At 52.4% G+C, this 16,914-nt stretch overlaps 1 protein-coding gene and 1 long non-coding RNA gene across 3 annotated transcripts in view; one reads left to right on the top strand and one right to left on the bottom strand.

Moving 5' to 3' along the window:
* Positions 1–16,914, bottom strand: part of ACTN4 (actinin alpha 4) — a 78,396-nt gene that overhangs the window by 9,633 nt on the left and 51,849 nt on the right. Inside the window, exons 8-15 of one of the 2 annotated variants that reach the window (XM_039509912.1) lie at positions 16,374–16,459; positions 10,608–10,700; positions 10,098–10,328; positions 8,401–8,548; positions 4,011–4,161; positions 1,657–1,765; positions 1,375–1,515; positions 737–919 (exon numbers count right to left, since the gene is read on the bottom strand). In XM_039509912.1, the coding sequence (XP_039365846.1) occupies positions 737–919; positions 1,375–1,515; positions 1,657–1,765; positions 4,011–4,161; positions 8,401–8,548; positions 10,098–10,328; positions 10,608–10,700; positions 16,374–16,459 (1,142 nt within the window). The remainder of the gene's footprint in view (positions 1–736; positions 920–1,374; positions 1,516–1,656; positions 1,766–4,010; positions 4,162–8,400; positions 8,549–10,097; positions 10,329–10,607; positions 10,701–16,373; positions 16,460–16,914) is intronic. The other variant, XM_039509913.1, reaches the window with a different exon arrangement.
* The window catches only part of LOC120388233, a 44,992-nt gene that overhangs the window by 20,400 nt on the left and 7,678 nt on the right, over positions 1–16,914 (top strand). The window lies entirely within an intron of this gene.

The following is a 16,914-nucleotide window of genomic DNA, read 5'->3' as shown; positions in this document are numbered from 1 at the left end:
TGAAACGCCGCACACAGGGCAACTGTTTGAATTGTGCAGTAAGATCCTGACAAAACACCTGCTCCCAGCCTGCCCACTGCTCTACAGCAAAGCTTCATGGGCACCTCTGCCGTTCCCAGTCACCCCTCCCTTCCTGCTCGCGGCCACGATCCGTATGGTCACAACAGCCATTGCTCACATGGCACAGCAGCGTTAGAGACATGTTGGGGGTCTCAAACGCAGTGCAGCTGCGAGCCACGAGGCAGCAGAGCCAGCAGTGAGAGTCACCCCAGCGCTGTGGTCCTCAGACCACCGCTTGAAAACTGCTGCTCCACAGCAAAGGTATTGCTGCTTCTAAATCAGCCACAATAAGCACCAAACCGTGCTCAGGCACCCCTAGCTGGAAACATGGCTGCCATCAAGTGGGACAGGAAGTTTTAGAGGAACCATTGGAGGCTGAACGTCCATAGCACTCCCCATGTGAGAAGGATCAAGCTGGGGGGTGCATGTGTGCCTGTGTCAATTTTAGTCTGAATTCCTTGGACATCCCCTGTTTTACCTGGTCACTTTTCCAAGGCAGCTGCTACGCCTGCAGCTCTGGCCATTTCTAAACAGGCAGCCTGGGACAACTGCAGCCTCTTACAAACAAAGCCAATAATGGCCCATTTCTGTCACCAGCGGATTGTAAAAGGGGGCCTTTCCAGGCGACCCTGGCAGCAGAGCACGGGCCTGGTATCGCCCTGCAGCATGCACCCACCCTTTCCCACTTGGAGTTGATGATCTGCGGGGTAACCGAAGTGTACGGGTTGTTCCCAGACAGCTTGATGTTGTTGTAGTCCGCAATCCGCTGAGCCTCGTTCTGGATGCCCAGGATGGCCTCGCGCTCTTTGTCAGCATCCGGCAGGGTGGATTTGAACTGATCGTGAGCTGCAATCAGGCCCTGGAAGACACAGGATCCCAGTTAGACAAACGGTTGAAAACCAAGAAGATGGAGAGAGAATTTTCGTGAGCTCAACCCCACCTGGTGGGGTGAGCCCCTGCCGCCTGGCAAAGCACTGATCTTGCATTCCACGTGTGTCTGGGAGTTTGGGACCAACACAAGCTTTGGGCGAGAAGATTTTACCCAAGCTCAAATGTCTGAATCTCTTTTCAATGAAAACAGATGCTCTGGATTCCAGCAACCCAGCCTAACTGCAGCAACGTGAGGCTAATGCCCGAGAACCTGGCAGTGAAACCAAGTAGCAACAAAATCCCAAAGTGCCTCTCCAAAAAGCAGCACGTGCTCTGCACAGCCAGCCCGACGAGTCTTCTAGACCTGGGGGAAAACTGCAGAGTGCAGCATCTCTGCTTTCACTGGACCACCAGCTCATCTGCGGCAAGCCTGGCCTCTCCTACCTCGATCTCCTCTATGGTGTGGACAATGAACATGTCCTGGAGGTCTTCCATGGCACTCTCCATCCAGTTGTTGAATGGCGCTGCCCTCTTGGCGTATTCCAGGTGCAGCTGGTCAATGGTCTCCAGCTGTTTCTCTGTTTTCTGCAAGGGTGACACACAGGGCACAGCTAAGTTAGGAACAGATACAGATGAATTTCCCCCCAGGAGGCCTCAGCACCATTTCCTCCTCTCTGCCTCTGGGATGTTGAGCACAGAGCCAGCACATGGCAGACATTTGCTTACCTCAAGGGCTTCTCTCCTACTGTGGGTCAGAGATCCCAGAGCATCCCACTGGTCACAGATCTTCTGGCACCGAGCGTTCACGCTGGGGGAGTCGTAGTAATCCAGCTCACTGGGGTGGAGGGGGAAGGACACAGGTATTAAGTGACTCTGGACCCGGCCGAGTACAGATCCGAATTGATGTGGGGCTGCATAATGCAGTAATTTGCATGCTAAAATAGTCCGACATTCCCCAGGGGCTCATTTCTTCGTAGACCTTTGTATGGCTTGGCTCCTCTCCAACTCCAGCCTCCCAGTCAGGGCACTGCAAAACCTAGTTGGCTGGGGAATCTGGGGGAAGGTTACAGAGATGTGTCTAGGGGTGGCACAGGCAGGAACCCCACCCCAGCTACCACCACCCTCCTCTCGTAAAGAGATCCCACCACTGCGGCCTTGTCTACACTGGCAGCAGCACGTAGGATATGAGTAGCCACACACCACAGTGATGAGCAGGCTGCGTCCACACTGCCACGTGCAGCTACACGCAGCAGTGAAGGCTCTGGCCGGGGGAGGCAGCAGTGGAGAGCTGCCGAAGCCTTTCGCCGCTGTCTTTCTGCTGGAGCCTCTCTCTGGCGGGGAAGCCAGGGGACACTGCTAAAAACAGCAGTGTAGACGGGGGAGAGAGCTCGGGCGTGGAGACACCCACATTGGGAACATGGCGTAAGCAGCGCCTCACAGCTACGCGGCTATTTATACCCGTGCTGGGAGTGCGCAGTGCACGTGTTCTACGTCCTGCCGTGAGCAGTGTAGACGTACCCAGCGACTGCTCTTCGGAGGCAGGTTGCACCGCAGCTGCTTTCAGCATGGCCAGTTAGTAAATGGGAGGTTAAGCTGCACAACGACCTAGCAGCTTTGCTGGGTCAAAGTCCCCCAACTCCCCACAGAGGAGTTAGCCAGGGCCGTGTCCTGCCCCCACGATGGCACAGACTCAACCTGCCCCAGACATTAAGTTCTAAAAGTGCCGCTGGAAGGCTACAAGTTGCTGCATGTCCAGTATGCTTCAAAGGCAGGGCCGGAGGAGAGATTAAAGCTGTGTGAGAAACAGGGGGAGTGGAACGACCTGGAGACCGAGGGATGGTGGCAGAGCTAGCAGGGAGAGCTTTGTTTTTAAAAGCACGCTTGGGAGAGTGACTAAAGCCCAGCTGAAACGGCAGGAGGACAGCAAGTCACTGCAGAGCTCTCCATTTTCCGATGAACCGCGCGCTACAGAACGCGGCCCGGTGGCTTGTCCAAGGAGCCCAATGTGCATGGGAATAGACTGTGCTCCGGACACCGAGCCGCCTCTGCTCTCTCCCCCCTCTGCAGGCTCTGCACTGGGGTGCTTTCTCCATTAAGTAATGCTCCAAGCCACACATCTCCGTTTCCAGGTTCTCTGCCACTCGGGCCGCTGGAATAAGGGCTCCATTCATGGCTTCGCCCTGCCTTCGACTCTCAGTGTACTAATTGTGTGCAAGTTTATCTGGCTGGAAAGAGAGACCGCAGCTCGCTGGAATCTCTTACAATAACTGCATTCTTACAGAGGGGGAGGGGACGGGGACAGAACAATGGGGGTACTGTGTGTATTTTGGGGAGAACAATCCTATTAGAACCCCATTCAAACAGAGGTGCTCCTAACAGTCCAGTTGCAAAAGCCAGGTCCTCTGGGGGGAAAAAGGACCATGACATAGCCTATAAAAACTATTTTAACTCCGCCAAAACTATGGTACAGTGTCTCTTTGTCCCGGCCCCTCGCCGGAGGAGGGCTCTGCTCATGTCAGTGTTGTGCCAGTGCAAGATGGGTACACAGCAAACCACCAAGAGGGCTTGAAAGCCTGAGCCAGAGTGGCTGCAGATGGGGTGCAGGCGGCCTGCTCAGAGCACAAAGGCTCTCAGGGCAACACTGCCTGGGCTAAGTAAGATCACACTCTAGGATCGACAAAGGGGGAAGTGGAGCAGAATAGATCGGGCTGGGACAGGCAGAACAAGATCCGTGCACTGGACTGTGGGGGGTGGGTTTGTGGTGAGATGGATGTGACAGCTCCTGACAGCTCTATCTGGACAAACCCCCCACAGGACACCAAGAGCTGGGGTGTGTCTGCAGGGTACCGTTGTCTTCCACCCCGAGGTGGCTACACTGGAGTTTGATGGTGCTGTGCTGACACTGTTTTAGGAGTAAGGCCGGCTACGTACTAAGGCCCAGATCCTCAGAGGTGTTTAGGCCCCCAACCTTCGTGGACTCAATGGAAGTTAGGAGCCTTAATGCCCTGAGGATTGGGCCAAAGGGGGCAGGGTCTCTGGTGCCCCCACCGTGGAATACCAGGGGAGACCGGCTGGCGTACTTGAGCTCCTGTGCAATGGCAGCGATCTGCTCCACGCGGTCCTGGTGAGCTGCCAGGTCGCTCTCGAAGGCCTCGTGCTTCCTGATCAGGGCTTTGATGTCTGACAGGGTGGCGGTTTCGTAGTCCTTCTGCCTCAGCATGGCTTCTTTCCCTGGGGGTGGAGAGGAGCACAGCCCGTTACACCCCGATCCACAGCGCAGAAGCGGGGCGCGGCGGCCGGGCAAGCACCAGAGATACAACGGGAACAGGGTAGATACTAAACAAGCAGCAGCACATGCTGTTCAAAAGACATCACGAGCGTGGGGGAGGGATGCAGCAGGGTTTCAGAGGCAGGTCTGCTGCCCAGACGCATTGCATCATTTTAATGAGACGTGGAGCTGCCCGTGGTCAGACACCACAAGGAGGAATAATTCTGCCTTGCGGTCCTGACCCCTCCCCCTTCCATCTTCAGGATGAGGAGCTTGCAGAAGAGGCTGGGAAATGGGCAGCAGTTTCCCACCCCATCCCGCTCTTCCTTGGTTCAGCTGCCCTAGCACGGACAGAGCATCCCGCCACCTTTGCCTGGACAGATTCTGTCCCTACATACTCTAGCCCCACCCACTCACATTTCACAGTGAAGCGCTCACCCATTTTAGGGCAGGGCCACTGCAGGATATCAATGGAGCAGTCGCAGTGTTATGGCCCCTGCCCTGAAAAGTTTACAGCTTTGACAGATGCAAGACGGGATAACAGAGTGATGTACAAACGACAGGGAGACTGGCCAGGAGTCAGCGAAGGGCAGGCCTGCCCCAAACGAAGGGGATCGCCACGAAACGAGTTCTGCAGCACAGCGACTATGAGGCGAGAGCATGAAGATGAAGGGTCACTAACACGGGGCCCTGCCTCACTTTGGTTAGTTTCTACTTGCGCTCACGGGGACACTGCAGTTCAGTGCTTAGGGTAAGACACCCATGGCCAGTAGAAGGAGCTGAAACCCGCCGTTTCTCCTTCCATAGCCCCTGTCAAAGTGAAGCCTGCGGCATGAAGCCAGACGCAGGAAGTGTGCTCCAAATTGCCTGCCTGCACAAGGACGAATCAAACTGGGGTGTAATTAAAGTGCCATGAACTAAGACAATGGAGCTGATTACATATTCTTAATGCTCCTTATTCCTCCTGGCACGTTATGGAGCTGAAGAGAGAGAGCCTGCCCTGGAAGGCAAGCTTCCATCCACCCCCTGCACTCCCCAGCATCAGGGTCTGGCTAGCAAGCCACCTTTGTTGGCAACCTACCACATAATTGGTGTTTTTGTGTTAATCTAAAAGCTATTTGAGTTGGGAGTGCTGAGTCTGTTCAGCTTGAAATGCCTTTTGGTTCCAGCCAGCTGTTCCCCAAGATGTTCTGCTTGGGAGGTGCTGCCAGCAGCCGGCCTGGGCCCTCTGGCAGTGGCCGGGGTCTGCGTTCTGCTAATGGCTCCCAGACTGCTCTCTGCAGAGGCAGGCAGGAAGTAACTTCACAGAACTGCTTATTAGTGTAACCAGCATCTGCAGGAGAGGCAGTGCCTCCACTGGCGAGGGCACAACGGGGACTTGAGTCCTGAGTTTCATTCTTGGCTCTGCCACTGACTTTCTGGATGCCCAGGACCAAATCAAGACCGTCTCCATGCCTCAGTTTCCCCCAACACCATCTGTCCATCTTGCCTATTTAGGCTAAGCTCTTAGGGGTAGGGATTATCTCACTATGTGCACATACAGCACTGCACACAATGGGGTCCTGGTCTTGGCTGAGGCTTCCAGACAATACTAAAGTAATTATAATTTAGTTACTGTCCTCCTCTGATCCCTGAAGGAGGGGCACCTCTCCTCTGAAAAGTGCCCCATTTTCAGAGCTTGACTGCTTTCCGGAGAGCACAGTATCAGGCCCTAGTCCACGAGAGTTGGCATCTACGTCTCCTGTCTTGCAAAGGGACATGTTACTTCTCATGCTTCCAGCATACAACACTGCATTAGGGAAGGGGACAACCGATCTACGGGATCCTGCAAGGATCTTTACAACAAGGACTTCAGGCAGAGTCCAGTGACACGAACGGGATTACATTCCGAGATCCCCAAACACTACCGAGCACTGACAGCTTTATTCTGGGATCGTAAAATGGCATCTCTAGCACCCAGCCCCACTGCTTGTGGGGTTCAAAGAACCATCCCCCTTAGAGCTGCCATTCGAGGACTCAGTACCTCATGGCAACTTAGCGCCTGGGGCTCCACTTTGATGGATGAGGTAGCAGGGTGTGGCTGGTAATTGACTAGTCCCTATCCATTGCTGCAGCAAAACGAGCTACACAGCTGCTGATCAGGAATCTGCAGTGAGGCTGACAAACACCAGGGCCCTCACCCGGGATGGTGACAAAGGACAAGCCCAGCTGTGGAGGAGCCAGCCAGCTTGTTGGAAGCTTGAGCCATCAGACAAACTGACGGACAGCATGTGCCTTCTCCGCCAGGTTTTGGAGACTTGCAGTAGCCCCAGTTGTCTACATTTGACTGGCAGAAGAGAGGAACCTAAATTTTCTCCTGGCTCACATCCAGCCCCCCCCCAGCCCCCCACAAGATGACAAAGTGAGGGAAATATAATCAGAGCTTTTTCCATTTGCTCCTCCCCACCCAAACTGCCAGCTTCCACTTGAGCCCTCTCACCAATCCAGAGAACAGCTGTTTTAAACCACAGATCTACCAGATACTAGAAGGGGTCTGCAGCATGCGGAGCATCTCACTGTTGCTGCCCTCAACCCCAGAGCTGGCTGCATTTCAGCAGTGCTGTGCATGGCATGCAAAGCTGTTTTAGGATGAGGGAACGCTAGGGACTAGGGTCTCCATTGTCCAAACAGTCGAGGACCAGAGTGGGGGGAGGCTGGTGTACTTGAGCTCCTGTGAACTGGCAGGACGCAGCAAAGTCCCAATAAGGAAAGTTACTACAGGTAACAGAAAATCCACTTCACAGTGCTGAGGACCAAGGGGCAAGTTAGTCATCATGGAGGCCAGTTCCGCCACAGAAACAGAGCCCAAATCATCTAGCAGCTTGTCTGCCCCCACCCATGCCAGCTTCTCCAGGGGAGGTGGAGTTTAATAGCAACTTACAGGATGCTTCAGTGCCAGTCAGATACTACTTTGGCACAACACTGCCGTTTAACTGCCGCACCCTTAAAGTGGCATTTCAGCTATCCTGCACCCGCCCGTCAGCACCGCTCCAAAAAGACTCCCTGCCTGATGCATCAGTCCTGTTCCTCACGACCCCAGGGTCCCCCGTCTCTGCCCATAGGGACCACAGCACCATATGGATCCATTCTACGGATTCAGTTATTGCAACCACGTTTTTAAGAAGGGAAAAGCAAAACCAGCTTGAGAAGCTGCAAGCACTGCTCCCAAAGACAGAGCAAGCCCCTTTCTCCCCTTAATGCTCCGCGTGGTATTCTCCCAGCCTGGGCGATGAGAACATTCCTTCTCATACGGAGAGGGGATTACTGTATTTTCTATGGAATCAGATGCAGCTGCCATATTGGAAGGCTTGGAGGGTTAGCCGTCACGTTTAGCCATCTGGCTAGAGAGGGGAGACAAATGCCTGAGCAAACCGTAAACAAGCCACGGTGTCTGCGTCAAAGGGCACGGCCTCTGAGGAAGAGGACGACAGCTAACCCGACTGCATTCGCTTCCGGGGCTGGCTAGGGGACCATTTAAACAGACACAGCTTCTGTTGAAAGTAAAGCTTCTGTCAGTGTCTAAACTTCACCCGGTCCCATCTGAAAACGCCTGCACAAAACCACAAAGCTGCCAAGAATAGCACTGCCTATGCATTCGGGGACCTGTCAGCTTTAATCCAGGGGCCAACCACACCTGGAGTGCTCATTCAGCGTTCAAAACACAGGACAAATGTTTTCCTGGCCTTGCCTGTGGTGAGGAGTCGAGTACAGAGCAGTAGCTTCTATTCTTAAACTACTCCCACGCGCACACACCCAGTGCCCAGAGAGTTGTTTGGAAACACGGCCAAGCTACAGTACAGTACAACGGCTCCATAATGCTGGCAGCTGGACAGGACAAAGTGACTTGTACCATTCCTAGGGCCATTTCATCTCCAGACCTCAAAACGACCAAAAGGATCAGTTTCCCTATTCTAGAAATGGGGGGCTGAGTGCCAAGTGACTTGCCCAAGGAGTGACATGCAGTCAGTGGTACAGAATCAGAATTCAGATCTCCCAACCCCTGCTGGGGTTCAGGCCTCCGTCTCCTGGGCCATGCTATCAGAGCCAGAGGAGCAACTGTTTTCTGCCATTCAGTCTGCTTTAAAAGGCTACTCTAGCTTTCCTCTGCCAGATCTAGCTCGCCCTCCCTCACCCACTCCTTGGCCTCAGAAAGAGGTGGCTACCTTCAGTCCAGGACTCGTGGATGGAGGCTTTCTGCCTGAACTTCTCAGCCAAGTGGTCCAGTCGCTCTAGCCTCCTGATCTCGTTCAGCAGCCATTCTTCATAGCCTTTCTCCGCCTGTTCCAAGTGCTGCCAGCCATTATTAATGTCCTGCGGGGCGAGCACAGGAAATAAGGCATTAAGAGCAAGAAAGGGCTGTGTCAGACTGCCAGCAAGATTATGAAGCACCTAAGGGGAATCTCAACGATGGGAAATATATTTGGGGGACAAATATTTAACGGGCTCTTCAGTCTAGCAGAGAAAGATCTAACAGTCCAATGGCTGGGAGCTGAAGGCTGGACAAATTCAGATGTACATTTTTAACAGTACGAGTAATTAACCATCACTGACAAGTTTTAAATCAAGACGGGCTGTTTTTCTAAAAGATCTGCTCTAGGAATTATTTTGGGGCAGTTCTCTGTGTGTTATACAGGGGGTCAGACTAGATGATCACAATGGATTCATCTGGCCTTAAAATCTATGAATGGCCCATACTTCCAGGGTGACAGCATCAGGTTTTCCCTTTCCCATACTGGATGTTAACACCATCTCTGTTATATTATTAGCTTTTTGCATGCCATATGCATGTGTATATGTAATAACCAACCCTAGGGAGACTGGCAGCCCAGCACCACCACTAGCCATTGGTGGAAGTTAAATGCCACAAAATATTCGCTACCAGGAAGAAAAGAGCGTACGCATCCCTGGCACATACCGCTGAGAAATGGGGCTCAGCCCTCACTGCCTAGGGCAAGGGTTCTCAGCCTCTTTCTTTCTCAGGCTTCAGCTGCAGCCCCAGGGGTTTCAGTCCCATGTGGTGGGGCTTTGGCTTCCTGCCCTGGGTCCAGCGAGTCTAACACCGGCCCTGCTTGGCGGCCCCCCCGGAAACCTGCTCACGGACTGCAGGGGGCCCCAGACCTGTGGCTGAGAACCAGTGGCTTAGGGTACGACTACATGGTGAAAGCAGTGCCAGAGCTAGCCCCCTCGAGCTCGCCTGAATCCGACTAGCAGAGCTAACGAGGAGAGCGAGGCCAGAGAGTCTGCACTCAGGGCATATGCTGGGATTGTTCTACTTGTGCCGCAGCTCATGCTGTGCTGCCTCCACTACCATTAGCCACACTAGCAGGATTCACACTAGCTCGGGTGGGCTAACCCATCCACACACAGTCCTTGCCGTGCCGACGTACAGGCAAGGAGCATGCAGTAATGTCGGTTACGCTGCAGGCCTTGAGGAGACACTAGGCTCTGAAATAGTAGCTGACTGCTGAGGGCCCTCGCTTACCCCCCTGCACTCCCATGAAGGGTTTTGTAGGTGTGAGCGCCCTCAATCTTCCAGCATAAGCACACAAGTCCTTCTCCTCCAGGCACTCGGGTTAGCACTGCCAGGAAGTGTGCAGACTATGGAGGGACCACCCACAAGGAGTCCAACATTTGGCTGCAGTACCCCGCAAGCAGGTCGCCCAAGAAGAAGTTGCTTCTGGACTGTTAATAGGAGCTAGTAAGCGGACTCAAGGCAGCTTTCGGTACAGACCACTCCCTCCTCAGCTCTGCCAAATTCAGTTCTGCTCACTCCGCTGCGCTAAAGGCCTCGCTCTGCTTTGCTCTTCCCCCTCAAGTGTCTTCCCTGCCCTCAGTGCCTCAGACAAACACCGTTACTCACCGAGACCATCTTGCCCTCCGAGGGCATGAAGGCAGGCCTGTTGCTCAGCCGGAGTTTAGTCTGCAAAGTGTTGAAGTTGATCTCCAGCTGACACTTCTCCTGCACTTTGGGAGGTTTATGGACGCGCCTGTAGTCACGGAAATCTTCCAGTTTTTGCTGCATCTCTTGAATGGTCTTCTGTGGGTGGCGGTCCTCCAGCCAGGGGATTGTGCGTTTAATCCACTCCAGCAGCTGCGGGGTGAGCAGACTCAGGTTAAGTGGAGCATGAGGAGCAGCAGCAACGTACCTGTCACTGGCCCTTCCAGGGGCAAGTCGCAGCCAGGCTGGGGAATGTACCAACAGACACAGAATGTGCCAGGGAGCCACAATTCTCCGGCTATTGACATCCCTGATCTCTCACATCCCAAAAGCGTAGGCCACCCTCCACAATAAACCGCCAGGCTCCCTGCCGGCCTCCAGCTCAGCGCTCCCCTCCACTCAGGGGAGTGACCAGAAGGCAGGGGGACTCACATCAGATGCCAGTTTCTCATAGTCCTCCATCAGGTGCTCATTCTCCTGGTTCACAGCCAGCACTTTGCAAATCCGGTTCGCTGCTGTCTCAGCCTGGGGGGAGGCAAAGGGGGGGGGGGAGATTTTAGAGCCATTTGCAGCAGAGCAGCAAGGACAATGCATGAAAGGAGAAGCCAGCAATGTTACGATCTGTCCAGCCCCCACACAGAGGAAAGAAAAGCCACTCTGAAGCCAGACCAGTCCCCTCAGAGGGACTTGCTGACGGGTTTAATCAGCACTTGCCATGTCATGTGGAAGATTTACCCTGAGGCCTCATCAGCTAAAAGATGCCCCTTGCATAACTCGCCATGACAGTGCAACTCGCCCACCAGGGAGGCTCCCGTAGCTCCGGCTCCCACAGCCCAGACCAGCATTGCCTGTGCTAGTGAGACTAATTGGGAAGTAGGTTCCTGGGCTGCCCCGGTGTGTTTTGCCAACACCAGATCTTTCCTCCAGCGGCTGAGGCTCGTGGCTTCCAAACGTCTGCTCCACAGAGCAAGGAGCCTCCAACGGCGCTTGGGAATTCTGGCTCGGATGGATCCAACTGATCAAAGCTTTTTTCCAAGCTCAGCATAAGCAGGTGATATCTGAATGGTTATCGGCCAGAGCCTCTCCACTGCCTTGAGGGGAAGATTAAACCCTCTGCATGTTCATGTGCACTGAGCACCGCACAGCACCCCAGTCAGACTGTGCCCATTTTACAGACTGGGAAACGGAAGCGACATGCCACTGAGACTGGGGCAAAGCAAGGAGTAAGACCTAGATCTCAGGACTGCTCCTCATGTGCCTGTATCTCCAAGGCCACCCATCCCCAGAGCCTTGTGAACGCCCAGCTTGCTAGCTACCGGAATGAGGATCTGCCCATCACCGCAAGACTCTGGCGCCAGCCTACAGCAATTCTGAAAGAGTCTCTGACATGGCACCTTCCCACTGCTGCGCCCAGATCCCCTCCCCAGCATCTGAGACTCCCATATCTTCCCCTAGGCACCGCACCTGGCTCTCTGGTTTATAAGAATGGAGCACATGGTCGGTTGCACCCTAAAACGATACAACACCAGATTGCTGCATTCTCACTTGGAGTGTTAACTGTCTGGAATAACGCAGAGTTTGTAAACTAGTATTTTACCAAGTAAGTGTGTTTGTGGTAGTGTCAGAATCTTTCCACTTTGTGTATTCCACTCCTTATTCAACACCCGTTGACTCCTCATGCTTAAACTCAGGATTTAGCTCCAGAATTCGCTATTTGTCAAGGCACTCAGCATTTCAGCCGCTGCATTCTGGGTTACTGTCTTCCCAGAACTATGGCACTGAGGTCATAAGCATCCACGTGGTTATCAATCGTTTCTCTTTGTCAATGAGAACAAGCCCCTGTTCCCTGACTGAGATTTCACTGGAGCCTTCAGTACTGTACACACGCCTTCCTTCTGCAAGGCAGGTGGGGAAAGGTGAAATTCCTCTGTGGATTAGATAGGAGAGTGGGATACGTGGATGCAAAGAAGGAAAGTCAAGAGATCAAGTACCTTGTAGGCAGCACAGAAAGAGTCCAAGAGGAGGAGTTGAAAGCCAGACATCAACAGAAATAGTGAAGAGGGTCTATAGGAGGATGGGGAGAGGAAAACAGAGCTGGGGAAACGAATTGCCGAAAAGACTAGACAGCAGAAAGTTTGATTCCCGTTAGCAACAAAACAAGCGACGGGCAGTCTGGATTCTCCTCCTCACACTGCTGGGTACCACTTAACCGTATTAGACATGCTCACATGCAGCACACATCCGTTGCCACCTCAGATTTGGGACTGGAATTAGAGCACGACACACAAGAACACTGGAAAAACCACCGCATGCTACGGGAAGCTAATAAATACCAGCTGATGCAGAGAACATGCCAGCTGTGCTGCTAGAGATTGGGATCAGACAAAGAACAATAAAACACACTGGCCAGGCCAGAATTTCACACATTACATCCACCCAGGGAGTGCCTGGGAGAAGTGCTAGCTAATACACGCAAGGTCAGACTTTAATAGAAACATTTCAGTCTGGATGGAATACGTATCCAGTACGTGTTTCTCAAACATTGGCTAACAAACAAGGTTAATGCTTCCAGCCTATAAAAGTTTTACACTTTACTAACCAAGTTAATCCTGATCTTTAATAATCACATCCTACAGCTGAACGGGATCTAGCGCTGACAAACGTATGCAGCATGTGAAAAATGTTAGGTCAGACTCCTAGATCTGCTCTAGGAATTATTATAGGGAAGTTTAGGGCAGGGGTGGGCAAACTTTTTGGCCAGAGGGCTCTCTGGGGTGGGGCCAGAAATGAGTTCAGGGTGTGGGAGGGGGCTCCGGGCTGGGACAGGCAGCTGCGGGGTGGGAGAAAGGGCTTCGGCTGGGGATGCGGGCTCTGGGGTGGGACTGTGGATGAGGGGTTGGGGGGTGCAGGAGGGTGTTCTGCGCTGGAGGAGTTGGGGGCAGGAGGGGGATCTGGGCTGGGGCAGGGAGTGGTGGGGGGGCTTAGGGGTGCAGGCTCCAGGCAGTGCTTACCATGGTTCCTGGCCAATGGGAACTGCGGGGGCGGCGTATGGCGCCCCCAGGCTGCCCTTATGCATAGGAGCTGGAGCGGGGGCATTCCACTGCGTCCAGGAGCCGTGCAGAGTGGGACAAGCCCCCAACCCCACTCCCCGGCTGGAACGCCAGAGCGGGACAAGCTCTGGACCCTGCTCCCCAGCGGGAGCTCAAGGGCCAGATACTGCCCCCAGGCCGTAGTCTGCCCACCCCTGTTCTATGGCCTGTGTTACACAGGTCGGACGAGATGGTCACAAAGGTCCCTTCTGGCCTCAGACTCTATGAACCGTAAAACATCAGTCATCGGAGTGCCTGTGGCTGAGGTAATTTACTGATCAGGTGCAGCTCTGCCCTTCTGCCTTCAGCTTTGTAAAACTGCTTCAGAACTCACAGGCAGTCAAGATGCAGCTACTCCTCTTTGCATAAAATAGCCCTCGTAAGCATCCCCAGCTCATCCCTACACTATACAACAGATTAGCTCAGTATCTGCTACTATGGGCAACTCACTTCCTAACAAAGGGAACAGCCATTCGAATCCAGAATGCATTGCAAGGAAGCCAGGATGCCTACAGGACACGAGAACGGTTAGGCTACTAGTGTGCTTTGACCACTGCCCAGCCTGCTGACTAATACTGTCACTGTTCCCTTGTACTCCGCCAGGTGTCCATATTCATCCATTGTCTCAGGCTGTCAGCAATTCGGGGCGCAGCCTTTCACTTTTGTTCTGTGTTTGTAAGTGCCCAGCACAATGGGACTCTTACGAACTAGGGGAACAAGTAATAAAGGAAGCTACTCCCCATCTTTGGTCCAAGAACTTGGGCAGGTGTCGCACGCCTGGTGCCTGGCATTTGAAATGGAATGCGTCTAGTTCTGCCTGAGCCCCGGTCGGACCCTCAGAGCCTGCTGCTCTGTTCCCCTGTACGGGATGTAATCATTCACACCAGCGAAAAGGTGGGAGGAAACACTACCAAGCTAGAATAGTGCCATTTTACATGGGCGTAATGGCCAGGCGCCTAATCTGCACTTGGGTCTCCGTTACTGATGGCAGACCGGAGACTAGTTTCAGCCTTGCGCCAATAATGGTTTAACAAGTAAAACTTGGTTCAGTAGCATCAGAAGACCCCAGTGGTGCTGGCTCCTGTACAAGCCTATAGGGCAACCATGGTCCCTGCCCCAAAGAGTTTACTCAACAGTTCTCCTTAAAACTCAAAGCCGGACAGACACCCGCAGTCTGCAGCAAGGCATCCAAATGGCTCATTTATCCCCTGAAGCCCAGTTAGCACTAAAATGGCATTTAAAGTGAATCAGCAATTAAAGATGCATCTCAAAGGTCCAAACTACAGCAGCTACACAAGCAACTGAAGACAATCCGACTGACCTGGATTTGTGCTCTAAATGCGAACAAAAGACGCAAGCATTTAGTGTGGTAAGGGAAGGAAGGGAAAACCACAGTTTAAGAACACGAAAAGCGGAAGCAGCACAGAAATTCCTGCTTGTAATCTAGTTTCAGATCTTAGTCAGCAGAGTCCCAGCAAGAGAGTAACCATAGTAGATTTGATATTAACAGAGGGGCTTGATTCCGAGAACCAGAGGTGTAATGACTTACCCCAATCGAGAAGATAGTGAGTCAGGACAATGCTAGAAAGATTTTCCAGAGAGCGTAAGTCCCATTTCCAAAAATGACTTAGACACTTGGGAGACAGTGTGTTTGAAAGTTAACAGGCACGTCGGGGCCTCAGAACCAAGTCACTTTTGAAAATGGGACTTAGATGCTCTTGAAAATAGTATGATAGTAAAAGTCATCTAGTGGCAGAATCTAGCTGCCACAGAAGAATGTTCTTCCCAATCAGTTGTCTACATAAAGAGCCATGTTGGTTTCAGAGAATATCTGTCCTTTCCCCTACAATAGCAGAGGGTAACAGCAAGGCTAACCTATTATGGATTTGGGCATTGTCAGGTACGCTCCTCAAAGAGCTGAGTGTTTAAGCAATGTCTGGATTGACAGAACTCTAATAAGTCTGTTTTCCTAAACCTAACCTTCCTAGTGATATTCTCCACTGCCAAAGGAACACAACCACCCCAAAACAGCAATATCTAAGATGAAATGGGGCTGAGAAGGATATTCTAGCTAAACGAGGGAAACCAGCACTTAACAGAAATGCTGATGCCAATCTCACTTGGCACGACTTTTGCTGCAGAGCCTAGTATGAGAGGCATATTAACAGCAGCGATAAGGGTTCTGGATAAGAATTGTAACTGCACATGAGACACAGCTCAGGAAGGGGACGAGAAAGCAAACAGGATATGCACTAGGTTAAACTGTTGTCACCAAGACTTTCAAATGATTTTGGTGCTGCTGCTATCCTACGCGCCAATCAACTGACAGCAGTGCCATCTGCACAGACATGGCATTTTCATGGGAAATTAAAAGCCTAATGCAGAATCAAATTTGATTAAGTCAGCGGAGTCATCTAGATTTGTGCTCATTTTGCCAGTGATCCAAGAGTCCCGTTGCGATCATAAATACTTGGGTGCTAATTTCAGCTGAGCACTCTGTCAGCTACCTCCCTGCACCACAACAGCCACTGGGGGGCTGTTATTTGGGCACTTAATTATGCCTCTTCCCCACATCCCCAGCTGGAATAGTTTGAGTTTCTATTGGGCCAGCAGTTTGAGTTTAGACATCTTTGTATCAAGCGTGTTAAAGGAGCCTCAGCCAGGGGATTATGGCAAGCAGCCCTGTAACTCTCATGGCTTGCCATAAAGTAAGCCAGCTCACTCCCCTCCAGCTCCATAAGGTGTTACTGTGAAGATCTCCCATCTAACACCAGTGTTTGGAGGACAGTGAAAAGATCAATTAAAAACGGAGCGATTACTTCTCCTCTCACCCCCGCTGGCTGCTGGAAGCAGTGACGCTTCAGTGGGCAGTGCTATGTACAATGTACCAACCACCCCAGATTTTTATTATTGCCAGGGGCTACGTTTTTGTTTCTCCACCAGTCTCAGTGGCCAGTGATCATTCCAGCCGTTTTCACTCAGCACATTTCTCATAAGCCCTTAATGTGTAACAAGCCTCAGTGAGTTGCTCAGTGTGCAAGCTTAGTGGCAGCTGAACCAGACAAGACATGCGTAGAAGCAGAAGCAATTCCACCTGCCAGAAGCTCACCTTTTGAGCCCCCGAGAAAGCATGGTAGAAGCAGGAAACGTATGTCATGATAGCCTTCTCATCGGGCCTGAGAGTGCCTACAATATCTGCGCAGAAAGAAAGGGAGGAGAGTGAAGAGAGCAGCGTGGGAACCTCCCAGCCCCTCTGGCATGCAGCTGAGGGGGAACAAGCGCTTGCTTCAGACTGGAATCCAAACCTAAGCTGGAGCGTGACTCAGCCAAATGGGCTGTTTTGCTGCTTTAAATCTTTTCCACTCAGTTCAGAGCTCCTGTCCCTTAAAGTCTGAGACTCTCCCAAGATGACTAGCTCCACTCTGCTAGCAGCCCTTGAGCTGAGACACTGGCTGTCAGTCTTGGGATTCAGCTTCTTGGTTGGAAAGTTGATTTCTCCAACTGTTTATTGCTACATAGTTTCCCCCTCACTAATGAGATGCCCCAGTCACCTACTCTATACATTTTATTTTTCTGGTCTCTCTAGTGTTACATAATAGCTGGAGCCACGGAAGCTGGACAGCTCCCTGAGCACGTATGAACTAGCTGAG

The sequence above is a fragment of the Mauremys reevesii genome, linkage group 22 (assembly GCF_016161935.1).
Source record: "Mauremys reevesii isolate NIE-2019 linkage group 22, ASM1616193v1, whole genome shotgun sequence".
Lineage (NCBI taxonomy): Eukaryota > Metazoa > Chordata > Testudines > Geoemydidae > Mauremys > Mauremys reevesii.
Note: the sequence above shows the minus strand (reverse complement) of the source record. Positions and strands in the feature narration are given on the sequence as shown.